This window comes from Megascapheus bottae, chromosome 12, assembly GCF_031878675.1.
Source record: "Megascapheus bottae isolate mThoBot1 chromosome 12, mThoBot2.hap1, whole genome shotgun sequence".
NCBI lineage: Eukaryota > Metazoa > Chordata > Mammalia > Rodentia > Geomyidae > Megascapheus > Megascapheus bottae.
Window position 1 is genome coordinate 10,350,591 of NC_143520.1, and position 18,381 is coordinate 10,368,971.

Genomic DNA, 18,381 nt, shown 5'->3' on the forward strand with positions numbered 1-18,381 from the left:
AGGCCTCCCCGGGCTTGGGTGTTGTGTGTGTGTCCCGCTCGCACTGGCTGTTCCTGGATGAGGGGATCCAAGGCCCTTTCATCATCTCGCTTTGGCTAATGATCTGTGTGTGACACTTTCGATCCTCTATGTCCAAAGCATCAACAGGGTCTGTGCTGCTCTCCACTCTACAGTCCATTGCTGTAGAATCTTTACGAAGCTGCTGCTTGTCTAGAGCCTTCCTCAATCTACAAAGATTTTGGTAACAGAAAAGATGAACAGTAAGATTCAGTAAAGCCAAGTTTTTTAAGAAGAGCCCCACATAGGCAAAGGGCAGACACGTTACAAAGAGAAGTACACTTGTCAGAGAAAAGACAGCTAGAAACGATACAAGGCCAGAGAAAACACAAATCACCAACTGTCCTAACATTTGTGAACTTGGTCATGCACTCTCTGTGTCTTCCGAGATCATCTCAGTCAATATTCAAAATGGCCTTTTAAGGTAGTCATGACGAACCGCCAGCCACATTCTGAAGACAGAACTAGACTGTTCAGACAAATTAAGTTATTTGTACAAGGCCTTGTGGCTGGACACTGAAATCCATTGCTGAACCAAATGAAGTTAAGTTTTTGTTTTGTGCCAGTTCTAGGGCTTGAACTAAGCACCTAAGCACTGTCCATGGGCTTTCTCAAGGCTAGAGCTCTACCACTTGAGCTATAATGCCACTTCCAACATTTTTCTATGTATGTGGTATTGAGGAATTGAACCCAGGTCTTCGTGCATGATAGGCAAGCACTCTACCACTAGGCCAAGCTTCCAGCCCTGAAGTTATGTTTTGGTGTGACATTTAAAGTGTTGTTGTTAGGTCTGGAATCCATACTTGTAGTGATGTGGTTATGAGCCAGAATTCCCAAGCAGGTCTTTCCAAGTTAGCATTATAGAAAGAGGATGACATATACAATGTTAAGCCCAGCTGTCTCAAATAGGCCACCCAAAGAATCTGAATGTAACTAAGACAGTGTATCTGGCCACCGACACAAGACCAAAGCTGGGAGAGGGGGCAGTTTGGTGACACTACCACTTGGAACACAATTTACATGGTGAGGATTCTAAGTATCAAATAAATACTACTACAGATTAACCTCTTATGCCTCCAACATGAATCTTCCTATGTGGCTGCCTAACCCCAGAGTCTGGCTAGTAGGAATAATATTAGCACTCTTAACATAGGAAGATAAGTCACTGAACTGCATAAGCTTCGCTCTAAATCTTCTCTCTTACCTGTTTTCCAAAAACAATGATGGTAATCAGTTATTTTCAGTTTCCAGTGAGTGAGAAATGTGAACTTTTTGTGCATTTGGATGTAATTAGACCAATTTATCAACTGACCCTAGAAGGCCTATTTTGTATGCCCAGTAAAGGGAAGCAAGTGGTCTCCTACATGCTATTAAACTAATGATTTGTTCTTCTGACATGGGAAAAAGAAAACCTTAGTGACTGTATGGACTATCCCTAGAATAATCTTTCTCTGGACTAAGCTGCATGGAGACGCAATGGCAGTGACCGTGTGAGACCGTGTGAGAGCAGTCACCCCTTTCCTCTTGGTATTTTAAAGTGAGTCACCAAAGATGCCAGGATAAGATTAGAAAAGTATTTACTGCAGTGTTGACTGCAGATCAAGAGCTTTCTTTGTTAAATGGGGTCACCAAGATTTTTATTATTTTTTTTTCTTTACCTTATGACAGTGCTTAGAAGCTAAGCAGAGAGAATAGCTACTCACATTCTCCTTGTCGGGAATCCCTAGAGGAGGGAAAAAGAGACAGAGAATCTATAAGTTACGTGATTAACTCATACCATGGAAATGAAATCCTCTATTGAACAAAACCAGTAACGTTTTGAGGATTTCCATTTGTGTTTCCATAAAAACTTATATTTAAAAAATGCTGCTTAGAAAAATAGCAGTACTGATCAAAATCTATCTTCAATAAATTAATGAATCAAGAGCAGGGCTCTGTTCCCACAAAACCCACCATTATTTTTACTTTTCCAGCATATGCTTCCATTTCCCAGAAGTAAAAATCCTTCACTGATTCTTTTATACCATATAAACAACCAAAGACACTGACTTGGGATTCACATTCAGGATTGTGAGCAGATGCAACAATTCTTTTGCTGGACAGGCTGCATATCTGTATTACAAATCATCTCACATGCTAGGGACAAGGAGTATATAAACATCCATGGAATGCAACTTCCATTTTGAGCAAAGCAACTTCCTGTTGCTCAAGAGTCAGGCCTGTGCCAGGCAATAACAGTTTGTAGGCAGTCTGTTTTCTTAGCTAAAAGCTCACAGATCACCCCTGCTTCGTCTGTTCATTCATTTGCAAACATCTCAGGCTCATCTACTATGGATAGGCTCGTTCTTCTCTCTTTATGACCGTGACCCTGACTGAGAGGGGTGGCTCTACTAGAAGGTCAGCAGATGAACTGCCCAGGGAAGCTGGCACACGGTGGGCACACAGTAGGCTTACTGAGGGAAACGTTAGTTTTATGTACAGTTTGCACTTCATTCAAACTAGTGGAGCAAAAATACAATGAATTCCAAATTCTGAGTATATAAGACATTCTGTGTTTTCTCTGGGCCACTGAGGAGTTGCAACAGTGACATTAACTGAACTGAGAAACTGGGTCCCCATCCTAAGAAAGTAGCAGGACAGTGGACGTGAGGACCCTACTTGGTAATTTGGTCTACAGTTTTGTTCCTCAAACTGGGGCATACTCAGGACAAAATGCTTAGGCAGGAAGCAAGAGGGCAAAGAGAGCTGTCCCCTGAGATAGACAATGTCATCGGGCATGTCCACCATAATATCCTCAATGTCTCAGAAGGAGCGAGGGAGGCCCACCATCGACACACTGCGACTCCAGCCACCCTACTATCATTCGGCAGGGCCAGAGGTGATTGCATCAACAAGCTTACTTTCTACAATGTTCAATGTAATAAAGGCCCAGTTGCATAAATCATGGCTGAGGAGTGGGAATGAGGGAGTTAATATGGGGAGTTAATATGAACGTTGGACAAAGACAACGGCCAGCCAGGGCAGACTGTGGACATGAAGAGGTTTTCAGAGTGCCCGACGTCACACAGCTGGGAGACAGTACAGCTGGGGTTTTGGAATTGGTGCTCCTGGCTGAGTCAGGAGACAAAAGAGAGATTGGAGAAAGAGAGAAAGAAGGATCTCTCTTCTGTCCCCCTACTTCCTCTGCACAACAGAGGGGATGCAGAGGAGAAAGAGTGCAGGGGCTGCGGCGTGTGAAATAGTGAGGCAGCTCCTAGAGGATACTGGTCAACGAGGAAGGGGGACCCTGCACAGAGAAAGGCACGTCTGGAAACAAACAGGGATTAGAGGTGCTGGCTCTGGAGGGGAGGGGGAATTTAGGGACCAAGGAGAGGGTACATGTAACTGCCTGTTCTGGAGATGCTGGAGTGGCCATGTGTGGTGGCACACACCTGTAATCCCAGCTAAGCATGAGTAGGAGCATCTAGGTGATCCAGACAAAAGCATGAGACCCTATCTGACAAATGATGAAAGCAAACAGTGCTGAGATATAGCTCAAGCTGTAGAGTACCTTACCTAGTCAACTGCATAAGGCCCTGAGTTCAAGTTCCATTAATCACAAAAAATGTTAAAAACAACAACAACAACAACAACAAAAAACCCAGAAAGCACTTAGAAGAGGAGCTTGACAGAACACACTGTGTCTGGGGACCAAAGTGCTATAACTTCAAACACTCCATGCATGGTTCTTTCACTGTCTCTGTGTCTCTGTCTCTGTCTGTCTATCTGTCTCTCTATCCCCCTTCTCTCTCTCTCTCTCTCTCTCTCTCTCTCTCTCTCTCTCTCTCTCTCTCTCTCTCTCTCTCTCTCTCCCTCTCTCCCCCTCCCTCCTTCCCTCCCTCTCTCTCTCTCTCTCTCTCTCTCTCTCTCTCTCTCTCTCTCTCTCTCTCTCTCTCTCTCTCTTTCCCTCCCTCCCTTTCTCCCTCCCTCCCTCTCTCTCTCTTCCCCCCCCCTCTTATCCACTAGAGTATCACAGTGAACAACTTCCTTTCTTTTACCATCAGCCAGACAGGAGTCTCTCATAAAAGGTCTGGAGTGTTTTAACCCTCTCTACAGAAAGTACACAACACAATATCAACAACTGTGGTTATCCTGTCCAGCACCTCTGTCCAGCACCTTCGTGGCCACCTGGAATATGTGACAAGAGCACCTGACCAAGGCCTGGATTTTCAGGGGCCCTGATTTAAGAACAAGAGTTGCACCCCCTTCATCCCAATGCCCCTTTATCCCCAGGGCTTCTGTGCTAGACCCAGAGAGTCAGAAGAAACAAGAGGCAAGTCTCTTGGTAGTTAGGTATGACCAAGACAAATCCACATCGGGAATGCCACTTTTTAATTAGCTGCATGAGGGGGATTTTACCATTACATTTCCACGCATGTTTACAGTACATTCCAACCCATCTCACCCCCGATGAGCCCTGCTTGAAGAGGGCACTGAAACATTTCACTTGCATTTCACTAAATTGCACACTCCCTGAGAATGCCAAGTAGGTAAAGTCTCAGTTGGCCCCAGAACCAGCCCCCTCCCCTTCGCTAATACCACAAAATAATAGTTCTCTGTGGAACATCTTTTAAATATCGCAAGTATGAGCTGGCAGGTGATGTACAGAAGAATCTGGAGTCTCACTGTTAAGCTGTTATAGGATAGTTTTTCATCACAGGAAAATGCACACCACACACTGCACTTTTATATATAAAATGTTAACAATCACTTACTGTCATTGTTAGAGCCCGTTTCCATAACACCATACGGAGGAACCAGGAGTCCTGCCATATACTGTCGGTATTTCTGAAAGACAAGATTGTAAACTCAGCACAGATATTTACTCTCTGTGAGCATTTGTTTATTTATACTTTAGAGAGCAGAAACCCTAGGTGTCAGGAAGCAGCTGAGCCATGAAAGGGATGGTGGATTCCATGACACTGAATGTGCCCTCCACTTGGCATCCCATTCATTTATGCACTTGTGGCTGGATGAATTGTGTGCACTTCTTATCCCCTCCCTGAGCCCCTTCCTCCCTGCAAACAGGGAACCGGCATTTGGTCTCTATAGATGCAGATACAAACACACGTGCTGCCTTCTCCCTAGGTGAATGCACTGGATCAGCCTCTTTCAAAGCCGAAGCAAATGCATTCCCCAAACCATCTCTTTGAAAGAAGCTGATTTGCTTCCATTCACCTGCTTCTTTTTACACCTCACACCTGCCTGCTTTGTGACCACCAAACCCTTCAGGTATGTTGTCAAATAAAATGGCTTGGTTTAATTGAGAACCATTTGGATTCCCCAGAATTGTCTTCCCCTGGCTTTGGGTACAGGTAAGCTCTGAAACTTGGGGCTTAGAAATAAATACCAGCTCCAAGAGCCTGCATTGTATGGGGTGAGGGCAAGATTTCCTGAGCTTGTGAAGCAAGCTTAACCATCCAGTTAGAGCAGAGCCATTTACAGAAAACACAAAGTGGGCAATACTAGCTGGCTCTCTTCTCAGGCCATGACCAGTCTCCATCCTTCCAGAAGGAATGCTAGGCAATTGAATTAATTTGGCTGGTGTGTGTGTGTGTGTGTGTGTGTGTGTGTGTGTGTGTGTGTGTGTGTGTATGTGTGTTTGTATATGACACACGGTGACACAGAAATGTTGAACAACACCCTATAAGGTGCCTGTGGATTATACAACCATTGGCAGCAAAGACTTTATCTGTAGCCAGCGCAGTTGGTGACCCACAGTGCTTGGCCACCACCAAAGCCCAATGATTTTGTGACCTAACATGAACACTTTCTCAAAAGAACCTCTTCAAGATAAGTAGCTTTTTTAATCTTAGTCTCTTTCAGAGGCAATAATGCTAAACCCTGCGTGCACACAGCCAACTCACGACCTTCCCTGCCCTTGAACTCATTACCCGTATCAACGCCCCTCCAGGACCAATGTTGTCACCTGTCTCCTGGCTTTTCTTTTGCTACCTTCGCAAGTCTCTCCCTCTTCTATGACATCACCTACTCTTCTTCTTTCTTGGTCAAGCATATTTCTGGACATTTGCTGACTCGGAGTTCTCAACAAAATAGGTTCAATGAAGGTGAATGAGGGTCCTTTGGGTTAGATTTTGTGACACTACTTTTCCTAAATAACCTTTTGAGTAATTCCTTTTCCCATCAGAAACTCCTTAATAGGTTCCTAAAAGAAACAGTCCATGAAAAGTTAAAGGGAGCATTTTACTTTGCTTAGAATTATTCTTTTGGACATATGACATTTTCTCAATCACCTCAAGGTCAAGCCCCACAAAGTCCACAGAAGTCCCCATTCCTGGCCCCTGAAGAACTGGACTTCACCCTCCTCCAAGATCCAGAGTACCCGGTCTGCTGCTCTCCTGGAGCCCATCACCCTGCTGCCCTTTGTGGTATATAACAGAGAGCCATGTAAGGGAGTAGTGTCTAGGGCATTGGATCACCACAGACAACAAGCAATGCTGGTCACCTGATTTGTGAGGAGTCTGTTTACAGGAACATAGGGCTAGATCCCTAACATCTCACCCCTGGAGAGCATTGTAATTCTTGAAGCAGGTCCATGGAACTATTGCCAGAAAAGAGCCCTATCTAGACTATGGTGAAGTTTCACTTACAAGACAGGTAGAGTAAATGGGTGCAGGCAGCTACTCAGAACACTGAGATCTGAAGATCGAGGGTCAAAACCAGCTCCGGCAGGAAAGTGTGTGAAACTCTTATCTCCAATTAACCACCACAAAGCCAGAAGCAGAGCTGTGGTTCAAGTGCTAGAGAGCCAGTCTTGAGTAAAAAAGCATTCAGGCCCTAAGTTCAAGACGCAGGACTGGCACAAATCAACTAACCAGGCAGAGTAAAATATTGCCTAGTAATAAAATAGGCTAGTTAAAAAAATAAAAAAGTTAGACCAACATACTACTCTCTCAAAAAAATTATATTGTACTGTACATAATTAGTCCAGAGTTGAACATATATCACCAAAAGAAAGCCATGGATAAAGAATGGCTGTATGAACGTAATATTTAGTTAATACTTATTATTATCTAGGTATTATAGATGTAGATACAAACACACGTGCTGCCCTCTTCCTAGATGAATGCACTGGATCAGCCTCTTGCAAAGCCAAAGCAAATGTATCCCACTCAAACCACCTCTTTGAACGAAGCTGATTCACTTCCATTTACCTACTTCCTTTTACACCTTATACCTGCCTGCTTTGTGACCTCAAAATCCTCTGGGAGTGTTGTCAGATAAAATGTCTTGGTTTATTTGAGAACTATTTGGATTCCCTGAACTGTCCTCTCCTGGCTTTTGGTATAGGCAAACTCTGAATAATAGTAAGCTAATATTTAGCTACTAAGCTATCTAAAATTTTCTAGGAACATTTCAACATATATAAAGTGGACAGAAAACCATATATACCACATTTAGTTTCAACAATTGTTAACTGAGGATCGATATTATTTTATCAATGTATCCATCTACTTAACTCTTTCAGGATTATGTTGAATCAAATTCTAGATATCATAAAGTTTCAGTAGGAATTTGTAAAAAAGAAGTTTTTAAAAGTAGTCATAATATTATTACAACTAAAAATTTCAATAATACCAAGTTGATGTTCAAATTTTTAATTGGAAAACATCACTCTTGGTCAGCTTAGACAGGAATGCCACAACAGCCAGAAAGGGCTGGCCAAAGAGGTGGCTCAAGGGGTAGAGTGCCAACTGAGCTATCAAACTGAGCATGTATAAGAGATCGAATTCAAATTCCAGTATTACCACCAAAAAAAGGAAACAAAGTCATTGTTGAATTCAATTTTAAAATGGCTTAATAAGACAACATTGGATAGAATCTAGTGTTAGGGATTTTGGTACAGAAGAGTTAATAAAAGTAGGTTTAAAATATTTATACTTTTCAAAAAATCAAAACCTTTCAAAGGCACTTTTTTAATAAACTAAAGCTGAATAATGCACTTGTTATATAGCACCCTGAAGAGTATTTCATATAAAGTAGAATAAAAATACCTAACTGGGATAAAATTTAGATGAGAAGATTGAGATTCCTTCATTGTTTGCATACTGTTTGATCAATAGGTAGCATTTCACCATCTCGCCTTCCAAAGCACCCTATGAAAGAACATTTGCGTATTTTTTGATGATTGGGCAGCAAGTCACTGTAGGACCAGAATGTTGCCATTCATAACAGAATGACACATTAAAACCACAGTGCAGCTGGGTATGGTGGTATGCACCTCCAACCCCAGCACCTGGGAGGTTGAGGCAGGAGTTCCAGGATGCCTTGGGGCTGCACAGTAAGACCTGTTTGAAAAGAGAAAAAAACTAAACAAACAACACAGAGGGTGTCTTTTCCCTGTCAAATCTACCTATGTTTCCAAAGTTTGCTAACGGGGCCTGGAGCGTAGCCTAATGGTAGAGTGCTTGCCTGGCATGCACGAAGCCCTGGGGTCGATTCCTTGGTACCACATATACAGAAAAAGCTGGAAGCGGTGCTATGTCTCAAGTGGTAGAGCACTAGCCTTGAAAAAGCCCAAGAACAGTGCCCAGACCCTGAGTTCAAACCCCAGGACTGGCAAAAACAAAAATGTTTGCTAACATACTGTTGCTGAGAATGAGTAAGTTTTCTCATATACTGTTGATAGGAGGCAATTGTTGATGGCAGGTAATGTGGAAGTATTAATCATTTAAAATGCGTAATTCCTTTGACTGAGCCAGGAACTTTCCTTAGGGGAGATGGATAGTGTACTGAAGTACTTGAGTCCATATGCATACAAGTATGCATGTTTGGAATAACAGACAACAGCAAACAGAAAGTAAGTCAATTGTTGGTAAGTAGAGAACACTGGGTTACTGCTTGATAAGTAGATAACGATGGATTACTGGAGTCATATGCAGCCACAAAAAAAGAATAAAGCAGCACAATCTATATGAATATGGAATGAACTCTATAATATATTTTCAAGTAATAAATAACATATAGAGTATGTATTGTATTCTACCTTTTTGTGTAGAGGGAACAATAGATACCTGTGTAAGAATATTCATAAATTTTATTCATGTTGCAAATGTACAGACTACCTCTGCCTAGATACCCAAGAAAAGATTAACAAAGACTGTCTCTGGAAAGAGTAGGGGAGAAGGGCTGAGGCTGTGGCCCTCTTGCTTCCTGAGCTGTTCATGTTGTGTGTGTGTGTGTGTGTGTGTGTGTGTGTGTGTGTGTGTTTTGCTGCCAGTCCTGGGCTTAAGCTCAGAGCCTGAGCACTGTCCTGGAATTTTTCTCAAGGCTAGAACTCTACCTCTTGAGCCTCAGCATCACTTCAGGCTTTTTCTAAGTATGTGGTACCCAGGAATCGAACCTGGGTCTTTGCGCATGCTAGGCAAGCACTCTACCACTAGGCCAAACCCCCTGCCCCTTTATGTGTGTTTTGAACTTCTGTCTTACCACTTGGAGAAAGGTTGCCATAATTAAAAAAAGCAAGCAAAACAGAGAACCAAACCAAACAAAAAATTTTAAAGAATTAGAAAAATAAAAGGCCATACAAGCATGTTCTAGTCAACCACTCCCACTATTTGCTGATTGTCAGGGGTGGGGGACATATAACTCCTCTCTTTTGTTCCCAGGTTTCAGTCTGAGAAGCAGAGGTAAACGGGGGTGGGGGAGGAAAGAGGGTAATAATTGGGAATTTGCATCTGAGGTGCCGTGTCCACTTTTAGATCCAACTTACATGATGGGACCCTGAACTCCGAGTTGATGTCAACACAGGAAAAGACTTTGGGGCCTCAGGGGAAAGAGAGAGATTGCATCTTACATATGGGAATGGTGGGAATTTTCATGACCAGACTGTGGACAAATACACAGCATTTGTAATGATGGCCACAGCCTTCTATCTCACCCTGCTTGCTCTCCTTAGTGCCTTCTTCTTTCTTATATCAAAAGGAAACATCAAACTCCCTTTCCCTGGACTTGAGCTGACCTTTATAGTTCTCTGTAGCTAAGAGGGTACAGCAGCTGTGAGGCCCTGTGGCTAGGTCAGGAGATCTAGCTGATGGACCTTGATGTGTTGGGGCACTTGTTCTCCAAACGCTGTCTCCTGGAGTGTTGTCCTCTGAAGCCAGTGGCCATGCTGTGAGAAGCCTAAGCTGTACCGAGAGGCTACCTAGAGGTGTTCTGGACCACCCAGCTGAATCCAGCCTGAAGCTTCTCCATGTTTCAGTATCCCTGTGTCAGAAGCAGTTCCAGACGTGCGTGTCTTCCCTGCTGAAGGAAGAGAAGACGTGTGGCGCAGACAAGTCTTTCCCTGTGCACTTGGAAAATTTTTAACATAGAATTGCCCATGAGTAACAAAATGGCGGCTTGTGTCCTACCACTACATCTGCTGCAGTTTATCAGATAAGGACAGACAAAAGTAACAGTACCCTACCAGGGTGAAAGGTGTGTGATTCCCAGCTCCAGATCTTCAAGCAAGGAGGCAGGGTGGGAAGGGCATAGGTTGGATTCCCATGAGCCATTGTGCCACAGGGCCACTGCAGGCGGCCATCCGCTAAGTGGAGTCCAAGCACTGCTGTGGGAGGCAGTTTAAGGGAGGAACTGCCCATTCTACACAGAGACAAGTGCTGAACGAGCAGGAGCTGGGAGAACAACAGTCTGAGGCCTCCATGCAGTCAGCCTTGAGTGTTTCTTGAATCATCTTCAAACTGCCATGGAGGTGACTGGATTGGTAAGCCACTTTGTGGAGCAGCTCACACTGGTGCAGAAGTCTAAAAAGCCACCTCCCCTTTTTTTTGGTGAAAAACAAGACAGAACTCAAGGGCCACACCTGTAAGGCAGCACAGGGTGGCTGGCCCAAGTCTTTTGGAGTTGACCCAAAAAGTCCTCATGGCTGTCACTCACGATCGGCCCCACCCTGCATCTTCCACAGCTGAGCTGTTGAGGTGTCTGGAAGTCTAGCTCCTTTGCAACATCTTCTTTGGGGCAACAGAGTGACATCGCCCTGTACACCCTGTCCCCAGACTCCACACCCCCAACACCTCATCAGCCTGCATGGATGGCTGCCACAGGTACTTGCGGGAGGAGCTATGCCCTTCACTTCAGTGCTGAAGGCCAGTAAATGTAGAGATAAATGCAGAGCCAGATGCTCTGGAAAGGGAAGGCTAAGCTCTGGGGCTGCCCCAGAGCCCTATATTGCGGCCCTCAGAACGTGGTCTCATGGGGGGCAGCTGCCTTTCTGTTGCAGAGGCATTGTGCTGAGGTGCTGCAAGGCCCTGCTTGGGGTGAGGCATGGCAGCCCATCAGATTTCCCCTTGGCTGAGCACGATCATGGCTTAGGCCCTTCATACCCTCTGGCTTCAGCTCCCTTCAGAAAACACATGATTTGAATCAGATCAAGGGCTCTAAACTTTGTTCTGCAGAGTCTGGAGGTCCTTGTAGGAGCCACAGCCAAGCACTCCATGCAAGCCAGAGTATCTGTACGCTCACATGTTTTATGAAGTAGAGCTCTAAGAGCAATTCCATCTAAGAAATGACTTTGGCTTCTAAAACTGAAACGAAAGTTCATAAACCACAAGGTTAAATTCTCTCCAAGACTTCTAGCCAGACCAACTTCATTCAAAAATCACTCAAAGATCTTCCTGAACAAACAATCAAGATAAAATTAGAATTGCCTAGAAAGTGCTAGGGACACTACATGGTATTAGGAAAATGTCTCTAGCTGTGAGTTAGTTATGACAGTGGCTTTTAAATGAAAAGTTTGTCAACATCATTGGTACGGAAAGGCTGAGGCAGTAGGATTGTGAGTTTGAGGCCAGTTCAAGTTACTCAACTAGGCTGGACCCACAGCAAAAAACCTGTTTCAAAAAAACACACAAGGGGGGGCGGGAGTTTGGCCTAGTGGTAGAGTGCTTGCCTAGCATGCAACGAAGACCTGGGTTCAATTCCTTGGTACCACAGACATAGAAAAAAGCCAGAAGTGGTGCTGGGGCTCAAGTGGTAGAGCTCTAGCCTTGAGAAAGTCTAAGGACAGTGCTCAGGCCCTGAGCTCAAGTCTAGGATTGGCAAAAACAAAACAAACAACAAAAAAAAAACAAGGGGCTAGGAGTATAAGCTTGATGGTAATGCACTTGCCTATGCATGCACAAGACTCTGGGTTCCATCTTCAGTACAGAATAAAGTAGAAGATTTAGGGAAAACACCCCACCCACCATGTGAGGCTGACCTTCTCCCAGGGAGGTGCACATTCACCTTCCGCACACCCTATGACACCCAGCAAGGCAGGAGGGGATGAGAGAAAGCTACACAGGAGCTCTTCTCAGAGTTGAAATTTTCTTTTATGTCAAGTAGTTACAAGGATTTTTTTTAATGCTTTTATATTATGAGGCAGAAAGCTAAATTTGCATAAATTTAAAAGATTAAAGCATGAGACTTCAAAGCAGTTCTGAACTGGCTGCTGGCTACTTGTAGCTACAAAGGGTCTAGATCCCAGGTGTGATGCATTGATTTCTTTTGCATTCCAGAACTTCGGTGCTATGTAAAGTATGCAGACATGGCCAGTACAAGCCCATGGGCTGTGGTCCAGGTGCACCACGTGTCACCTGGCTGAACGCACACATGTTGCCTGTCTTGGTCTCCTAGGTAAAGACCCTTAGATGTTCACCCCATCTTGCAAGACCTCTGTGAGAAATAAAACCTATGGACCAGGAGTTTGGCCTAACAGTAGTGTTTGCTTAGCATGCACAAAAACCCAGGTTCAATTCCTCTGTATCACAGATATAGAAAAAGGTAGAAATGGTGCTATGGCTCAAGTGGTAGAGCTCTAACCTTGCAAAAGCCCAAGAATAGTGCTCAGGTTCTGAGTTCAAGCCCCAGGACTGCTCCCCCCCCCCCCCGCCCCGCCATAAAAAAAGAAATAAAACCTATGAAAATGCCTGGCACATAGTAGGTACTTAATAAATGGTTGTGATAATCTAATAATGCAGATAATAAACTAAGATTGAATCAAAGTAACCACAGTAAATCTAACATTTCTCAGTTTGAAGTTATCTTTCTTCACTTCAAATTCAAATTACTGATGTTGTGCATAGGCACAGGATAGAAAAGACCACAATCTACCTGTTGATCTCTCTGCTGCACTGTGCTGTGAAAAATGAAGATTTAAACCATAGGCTTTCCTAATCCACTCTGTACTCACACAGAAAAGAGTCCCCCAAAGAAGCAATAAGTTACAGAGTAATATCAAAAAGAAGCCAAAGAGTACCAAAGCTGGGAAATAACTGGCAAGATTTCAGCCCATGGAGGTGCTTATTATTGACAAATTCCTTTATTAAAAAACATCTACTCTGTAAGTTGCAGAAAACCAGTTTTTTTCTTCTTTCTATGCTGGTATGCTCGTACTGTGACTCAAAACTCACTGAGCACTTTACGTTAGCTTTTTCGGTTCAAGGCTAGTCCTCTCCCATTTGAACCACAGCTCCACTTTGGTTTTGTGTTTTTGTTTTTGTTTTTGTTTTTGCCAGTCCTGGGCTTGAGCTCAGGGCCTGAGCATTGTCCTTGGACTTTCTCAAGGCTAGAACTCTACCACTTGAATCTCAGCACTACTTTTGGCTTTTATTTTTTCTATGTATGTGGTACCAAGGAATTGAACCAGGGTCTTCGTGCATGCTAGGCAAGCACGCTACCAAAAGGCCAAACTCCTGGCCCCACTTTTGGGTTTTTTGGTGGTGGATTGGAGGTAAGAGTCTCCTCATAGACTTTCCTGCCCACACTGGTTTTGAACTAAGATTCTTAGATCTCAGCCTCCTGAGTAATTAAGATTATCTGCATGAGCCACAGGCACCCAGCTTTAACCAGTTTTTAAAGCATGGGGAGGAGGAGGAATGAATGAATGAATAAATAAATAAATAAATAAATAAATAAATAAATAAGGGAGCAGAGTACAAAGGGGAGAAGTTTGTAAAGAAGTTAGATAGTTGGCCTTTCCCAAATGGACTTGTAGATGTGTTACTGAATGTAGAAATATTTCTTAAGAAGAAATGAAAAGATGGAAATCTTAGGTTAAAATCTAGCACATTTCTCAGCTAGTTAACTGGCCCTGTCCAGGCCACTGAGGAATTTTGGCTGCAAGGTTGGCAGACCTGAGCGTGGTAGGGCTAGATCCAGCTGTGCCCACAGCTACCCAAAACAGGAGGACCTTTTCCTAATGTGCACACAGCTCCCTGTTGGCCCCGTGCCACCCAAGGAAGGAAGGAGACAGAGTCAAATCGTTCTCCCAGGGGTGAGTCCCCAGTTGCATAGCACAAGACTCTCCATAAAAGAAGGCTGGCAGCCTGAACCACAGCTGAAGCTACACAGGAGAAGACTCACTACCTCAGGGGTCAAGGTCTTCCTGTCAGGCCTCTTCGGGGTTCCCCAAGCTCTGCTCAATGACAACGAGGCTGTCCAGGCTGTTCTCAGGAGGAGCCTCCACCAGTGTGACCACGGCAGCCAAGATGACACGAGACTGCTGGTCTCAGAAACCTGAGCTTTGACCACTGCCTTCCCAGGAACTGGCCCCTTGCCTGGCCCACTCCCCAGAGCTCAGCAGGCTGCAACTAGAACCCCCAGGCACCAGGAAGTGTTAAAAACAGGAAGTCCTGAGGATGATTGGCAGGCATTGTTCTGACACCTGGGAGTGGGAAAGAACAGAAGGTGTGTTCAGAACAGGGACAGACTAACAACACATTTGTGAGAGGTACCTAGAACTGGAAAAGAATAGCATGGGTAAGTTCTGGGGGGTAGGGATATTTTTGTCCTAATATCCTACTCCTAACTACCGCCTCCCCACATAGTAAAGCTGGGCTCATAAAAGGTAAAGATGAGGAAGTTGCCATTGCTCCTTTCCCTAAAAGCCCAGTAACCTGAGCCACACAGCTAAGAACAGCAGAACAGTTTACATTGCTCCTACCGAACCCCCCATTTTGTTTTTGCCAGTCCTGGGGCTTGAACTCAGGGTCTAAGCACTGTCTGTGGGCTTTTTCAAGGCTAGCATTCCACTACTTGAGCCAAAGTACCACTTCTGGCTTTTTCTATGTATGTGGTACCAAGGAATTGAACCTGGGTCTTCATGCATGCTAGGCACTCTACCAGTAGGCCAAACTCCTGTCCCCCCCCCCTTTTTTTAGCAAGACTTCTATCACAACCTCTGTATGATCTGCAAGTGGATAGGGTATACTATTCTAAAAGCTCAGAGTGTTCAAACATTCTTACACAATCGACAGTAGAAATAAAAGCAGCTATAAATTCAAATCTGCAGGTAGAATTTTCAAGCTACATGTGCTGCTTTCCGTATGGCATGTCACAGCTGGCCTGAGGTGGTCTCTTAGGTCTGGTTATTCTACTTCCTCTACAGCGTTGGTACCACAGGGCCCAGAGAGCTTCCATTAGGGATGGAAGGTTAGGGATGTCCTCTGGCCCTACTGTAGCTATTCCTAACTGGAGGCCAAATTCCAGTTGCCAGCTTGAATCCACTCCAGTCTACTGAGAACAATGGCCTGGAGAGTGGCCATCGTCCAAGAGCCCTGAGGGAGGAAGCTCTCTAGGCTGAGTCCCTTCAGAAGCCCACACTAAGCCTAAGTAGGACCAAACCATATGTAAGCAAATAGAGCCACTGCAGACAGACCTACCCCCTTGAAATGCTGCCCCCTACCAGCTGGGACAACAACAGCATGTAGGATGGGGATCCACAAGTACTTGACCCACAAACAAGTAGAGCTACTAACTAATGACTGTGAGGAATATGAACACAACCAAGGCCCAGTCCTAGTCTATCATGGAGGATGGTCACCCTAAGCCTAACGGCAAGGATGAGAAATACATGCTTATTTAGTTAGCAAGTGCTGGCTGGTGTTCACTTGTGACAAAGGAGGCCTAACAGAGTCGTCTCAGACCCCTCAAATCTCTCCTGGTCTATGAATAAGGACAGTCACTCATACATATTTACACAAACGTGGATGGTTAGAATGCAAACTACACAAGGACGGTGATTTTGGTCTGTTGTGTACATCCAGCAGCCTAGGATACATGAATACTTAGCTTCTGGCTTCTTGGCCTTTCAATGTGTGCCACATTCTGACAGCTTTCCCTCTATTAGCATGATTTCTGTTATTTCTGCTCTAAATTTCAACAAGATGTGAGTCATCGTTGGCAGTGTAAAGCAATGCGCGTCCTTGGCAATGTATTTAGTCCACACATCTAGGGAATGAGCTGGGCTTGGAAGTTTCTGTGTATCATGGAATATGGCTTCCCTAAATTCTCTGAGTAGACCCAGATTCCTGTCATCTCCCCCCTCAGACCATCTGCACCTGCCTCCTCGGCAGGATGTGGTTTCGGTCTTCCATGGCGTCTGTGTTTTCTAATATCATCAATAACAGAACAGACTCCTCTTCTCCCAGTGTGAAAACTAGGAAGAGCCAATAATGAAAGCAATGCTTTAGCTGCTCTGGAAAATAGCATGGAAGAGAACACTGGGTGCCATTGTGTTCAAGGGAGCAGAGCTGAGAGAGTAGCGGGGCGGGGGGGGGGGGGGGACAACAAACATCTCAACTGTGACCTTGGGAACCTCACTCCAGTGGGCCATGCCTTCCTATCCAGCCCCTGTACCCACACCTTCTTCTCTTCATGCCTTTCCAACACGGGCATCTTGAGAGCCTCAGACATGCTCTGCCTTCCTCTTGAGGCATCCTGCTGTCTGGAATTTACTCATTGCCACTCTGCCTGGCCAAATTCACCTGAGCTTACACATTGCTACCTGGGACTGGCCAGCCCCAAGGCCCCCGGATCCTCTGAGTTCCGTGATCTCTCCCATAGTGACTTCTATCGGCGCATGGGAGCCATGTGTTCACATTTCCTATAACTGAGTGCACACTGGTCCAGTGCCTTTCTCTCTACTCCAGGCTAACCCAGGGTAGGGGCCATACCTACATCCTCCCTCACTGTACACCTGAACTCCAGAAAAAGCTCAGAGGCTTTCAGTGAGTGCTTGGTGAGTAACTCATGGCTGACTGAATTTCTTAAGCACTCTGAGCTCTGGGTTGTCCGTTCTCATCATAACTGTGACATATTATCAATATTACTATGACTCCCCTCACTGCAGGCCTGACTGGATAACACAAGAACAGCTCCCAATCTTCCCCGAAAAACAATAAATATTAGTTCTTGTTTTCTCTACCCATCACTTCTTACTGTACTGATTCTGCCACAGGGTACATTTTCATTTAGAAAATGAATGCCTGAAAGAGAAAAAAAAACAGCCTAATACATGAAGGCTGCAAGCATAAATCAAAATCTAGTAAAGTGGAGATGTGATGAAAGACAGTATTTGCCATCATCTGAGGAGCAAGGTAACGGTGTGTGTGTGTGTGTGTGTGTGTGTGTGTGTGTGTGTGTGTGTGTGTGTGTGTGTTCAGTAATAGCCTCTTGCTTTGAGAGAGGCACCGGGAGAGGAGCACAGCCATCTGGTGATACTGATAAAAGCAAACATCTAAATTTAATGCACCAAAAATACTAATAATTGCATAATTTAAAACAGAGTACATACACACACACACACACAGAGAGAGAGAGAGAGAGAGAGAGAGAGAGAGAGAGAGAGAGAGAGAGAGCGCCTACTATGTTCTGTCAGACTTAGTGTCAAAAATGCATTTATGGGGGAAATTTGGTTTTATAAGACCCAGGTGTGTGTGACTGTGTGTGATCTCAGTTTTATGCTGAGAAATAAGATTGTACTATACAAACTGAATTCCAAGGTAAACATATGTAATCATGTCACTCAGAAAATTTCTTTGACCTATCTGATGGATGCCAGTATGTTGTAATTCTGATAAACTCTGCTGGCTTCCGACTACATTTTATAAACCTGGCAAAAGGTTCTCATGTAATTTGGTTAAAGAAAGATGAGATTGTATACTCCCTTCCTCAATAGTGTCAGGAGAAACTTGAAATAAATGTTTACATAGGGCAAGCAAATGCAGCCATAGTCCACACTGGACAGCACATTAAAAATGAACTAGACAACCTGTGGGTGGGATGGGAGGGAACAATTGGGAGTGGGTGGGAAGGGGAGACATTATCCAAAAGGAAATGTTCTCTTTGCCTGACTTGTAGAACTGTAACCCCTTTTAGCATTCTCAAATAAAAATAATAAAATAAAAATTATAGAACAGAAGTGATAAAATACCACAGATGGTGTTTGAATATTGTGTTCAAAGATTTAATGACTGTAATGACTGTTTTGTGTCATAAAGAACA

The 18,381-nt window shown here is 44.3% G+C and overlaps 1 protein-coding gene across 2 annotated transcripts in view; it reads right to left on the minus strand.

Moving 5' to 3' along the window:
• Positions 1 to 18,381, minus strand: part of Rapgef4 (Rap guanine nucleotide exchange factor 4) — a 303,371-nt gene that overhangs the window by 129,236 nt on the left and 155,754 nt on the right. For both annotated transcript variants that reach the window (XM_090342624.1, XM_090342623.1), the window contains exons 5-6: positions 4,812 to 4,884; positions 1,761 to 1,780 (exon numbers count right to left, since the gene is read on the minus strand). In XM_090342624.1, coding sequence (XP_090198750.1) covers positions 1,761 to 1,780; positions 4,812 to 4,884 — 93 coding nt within the window. The remainder of the gene's footprint in view (positions 1 to 1,760; positions 1,781 to 4,811; positions 4,885 to 18,381) is intronic.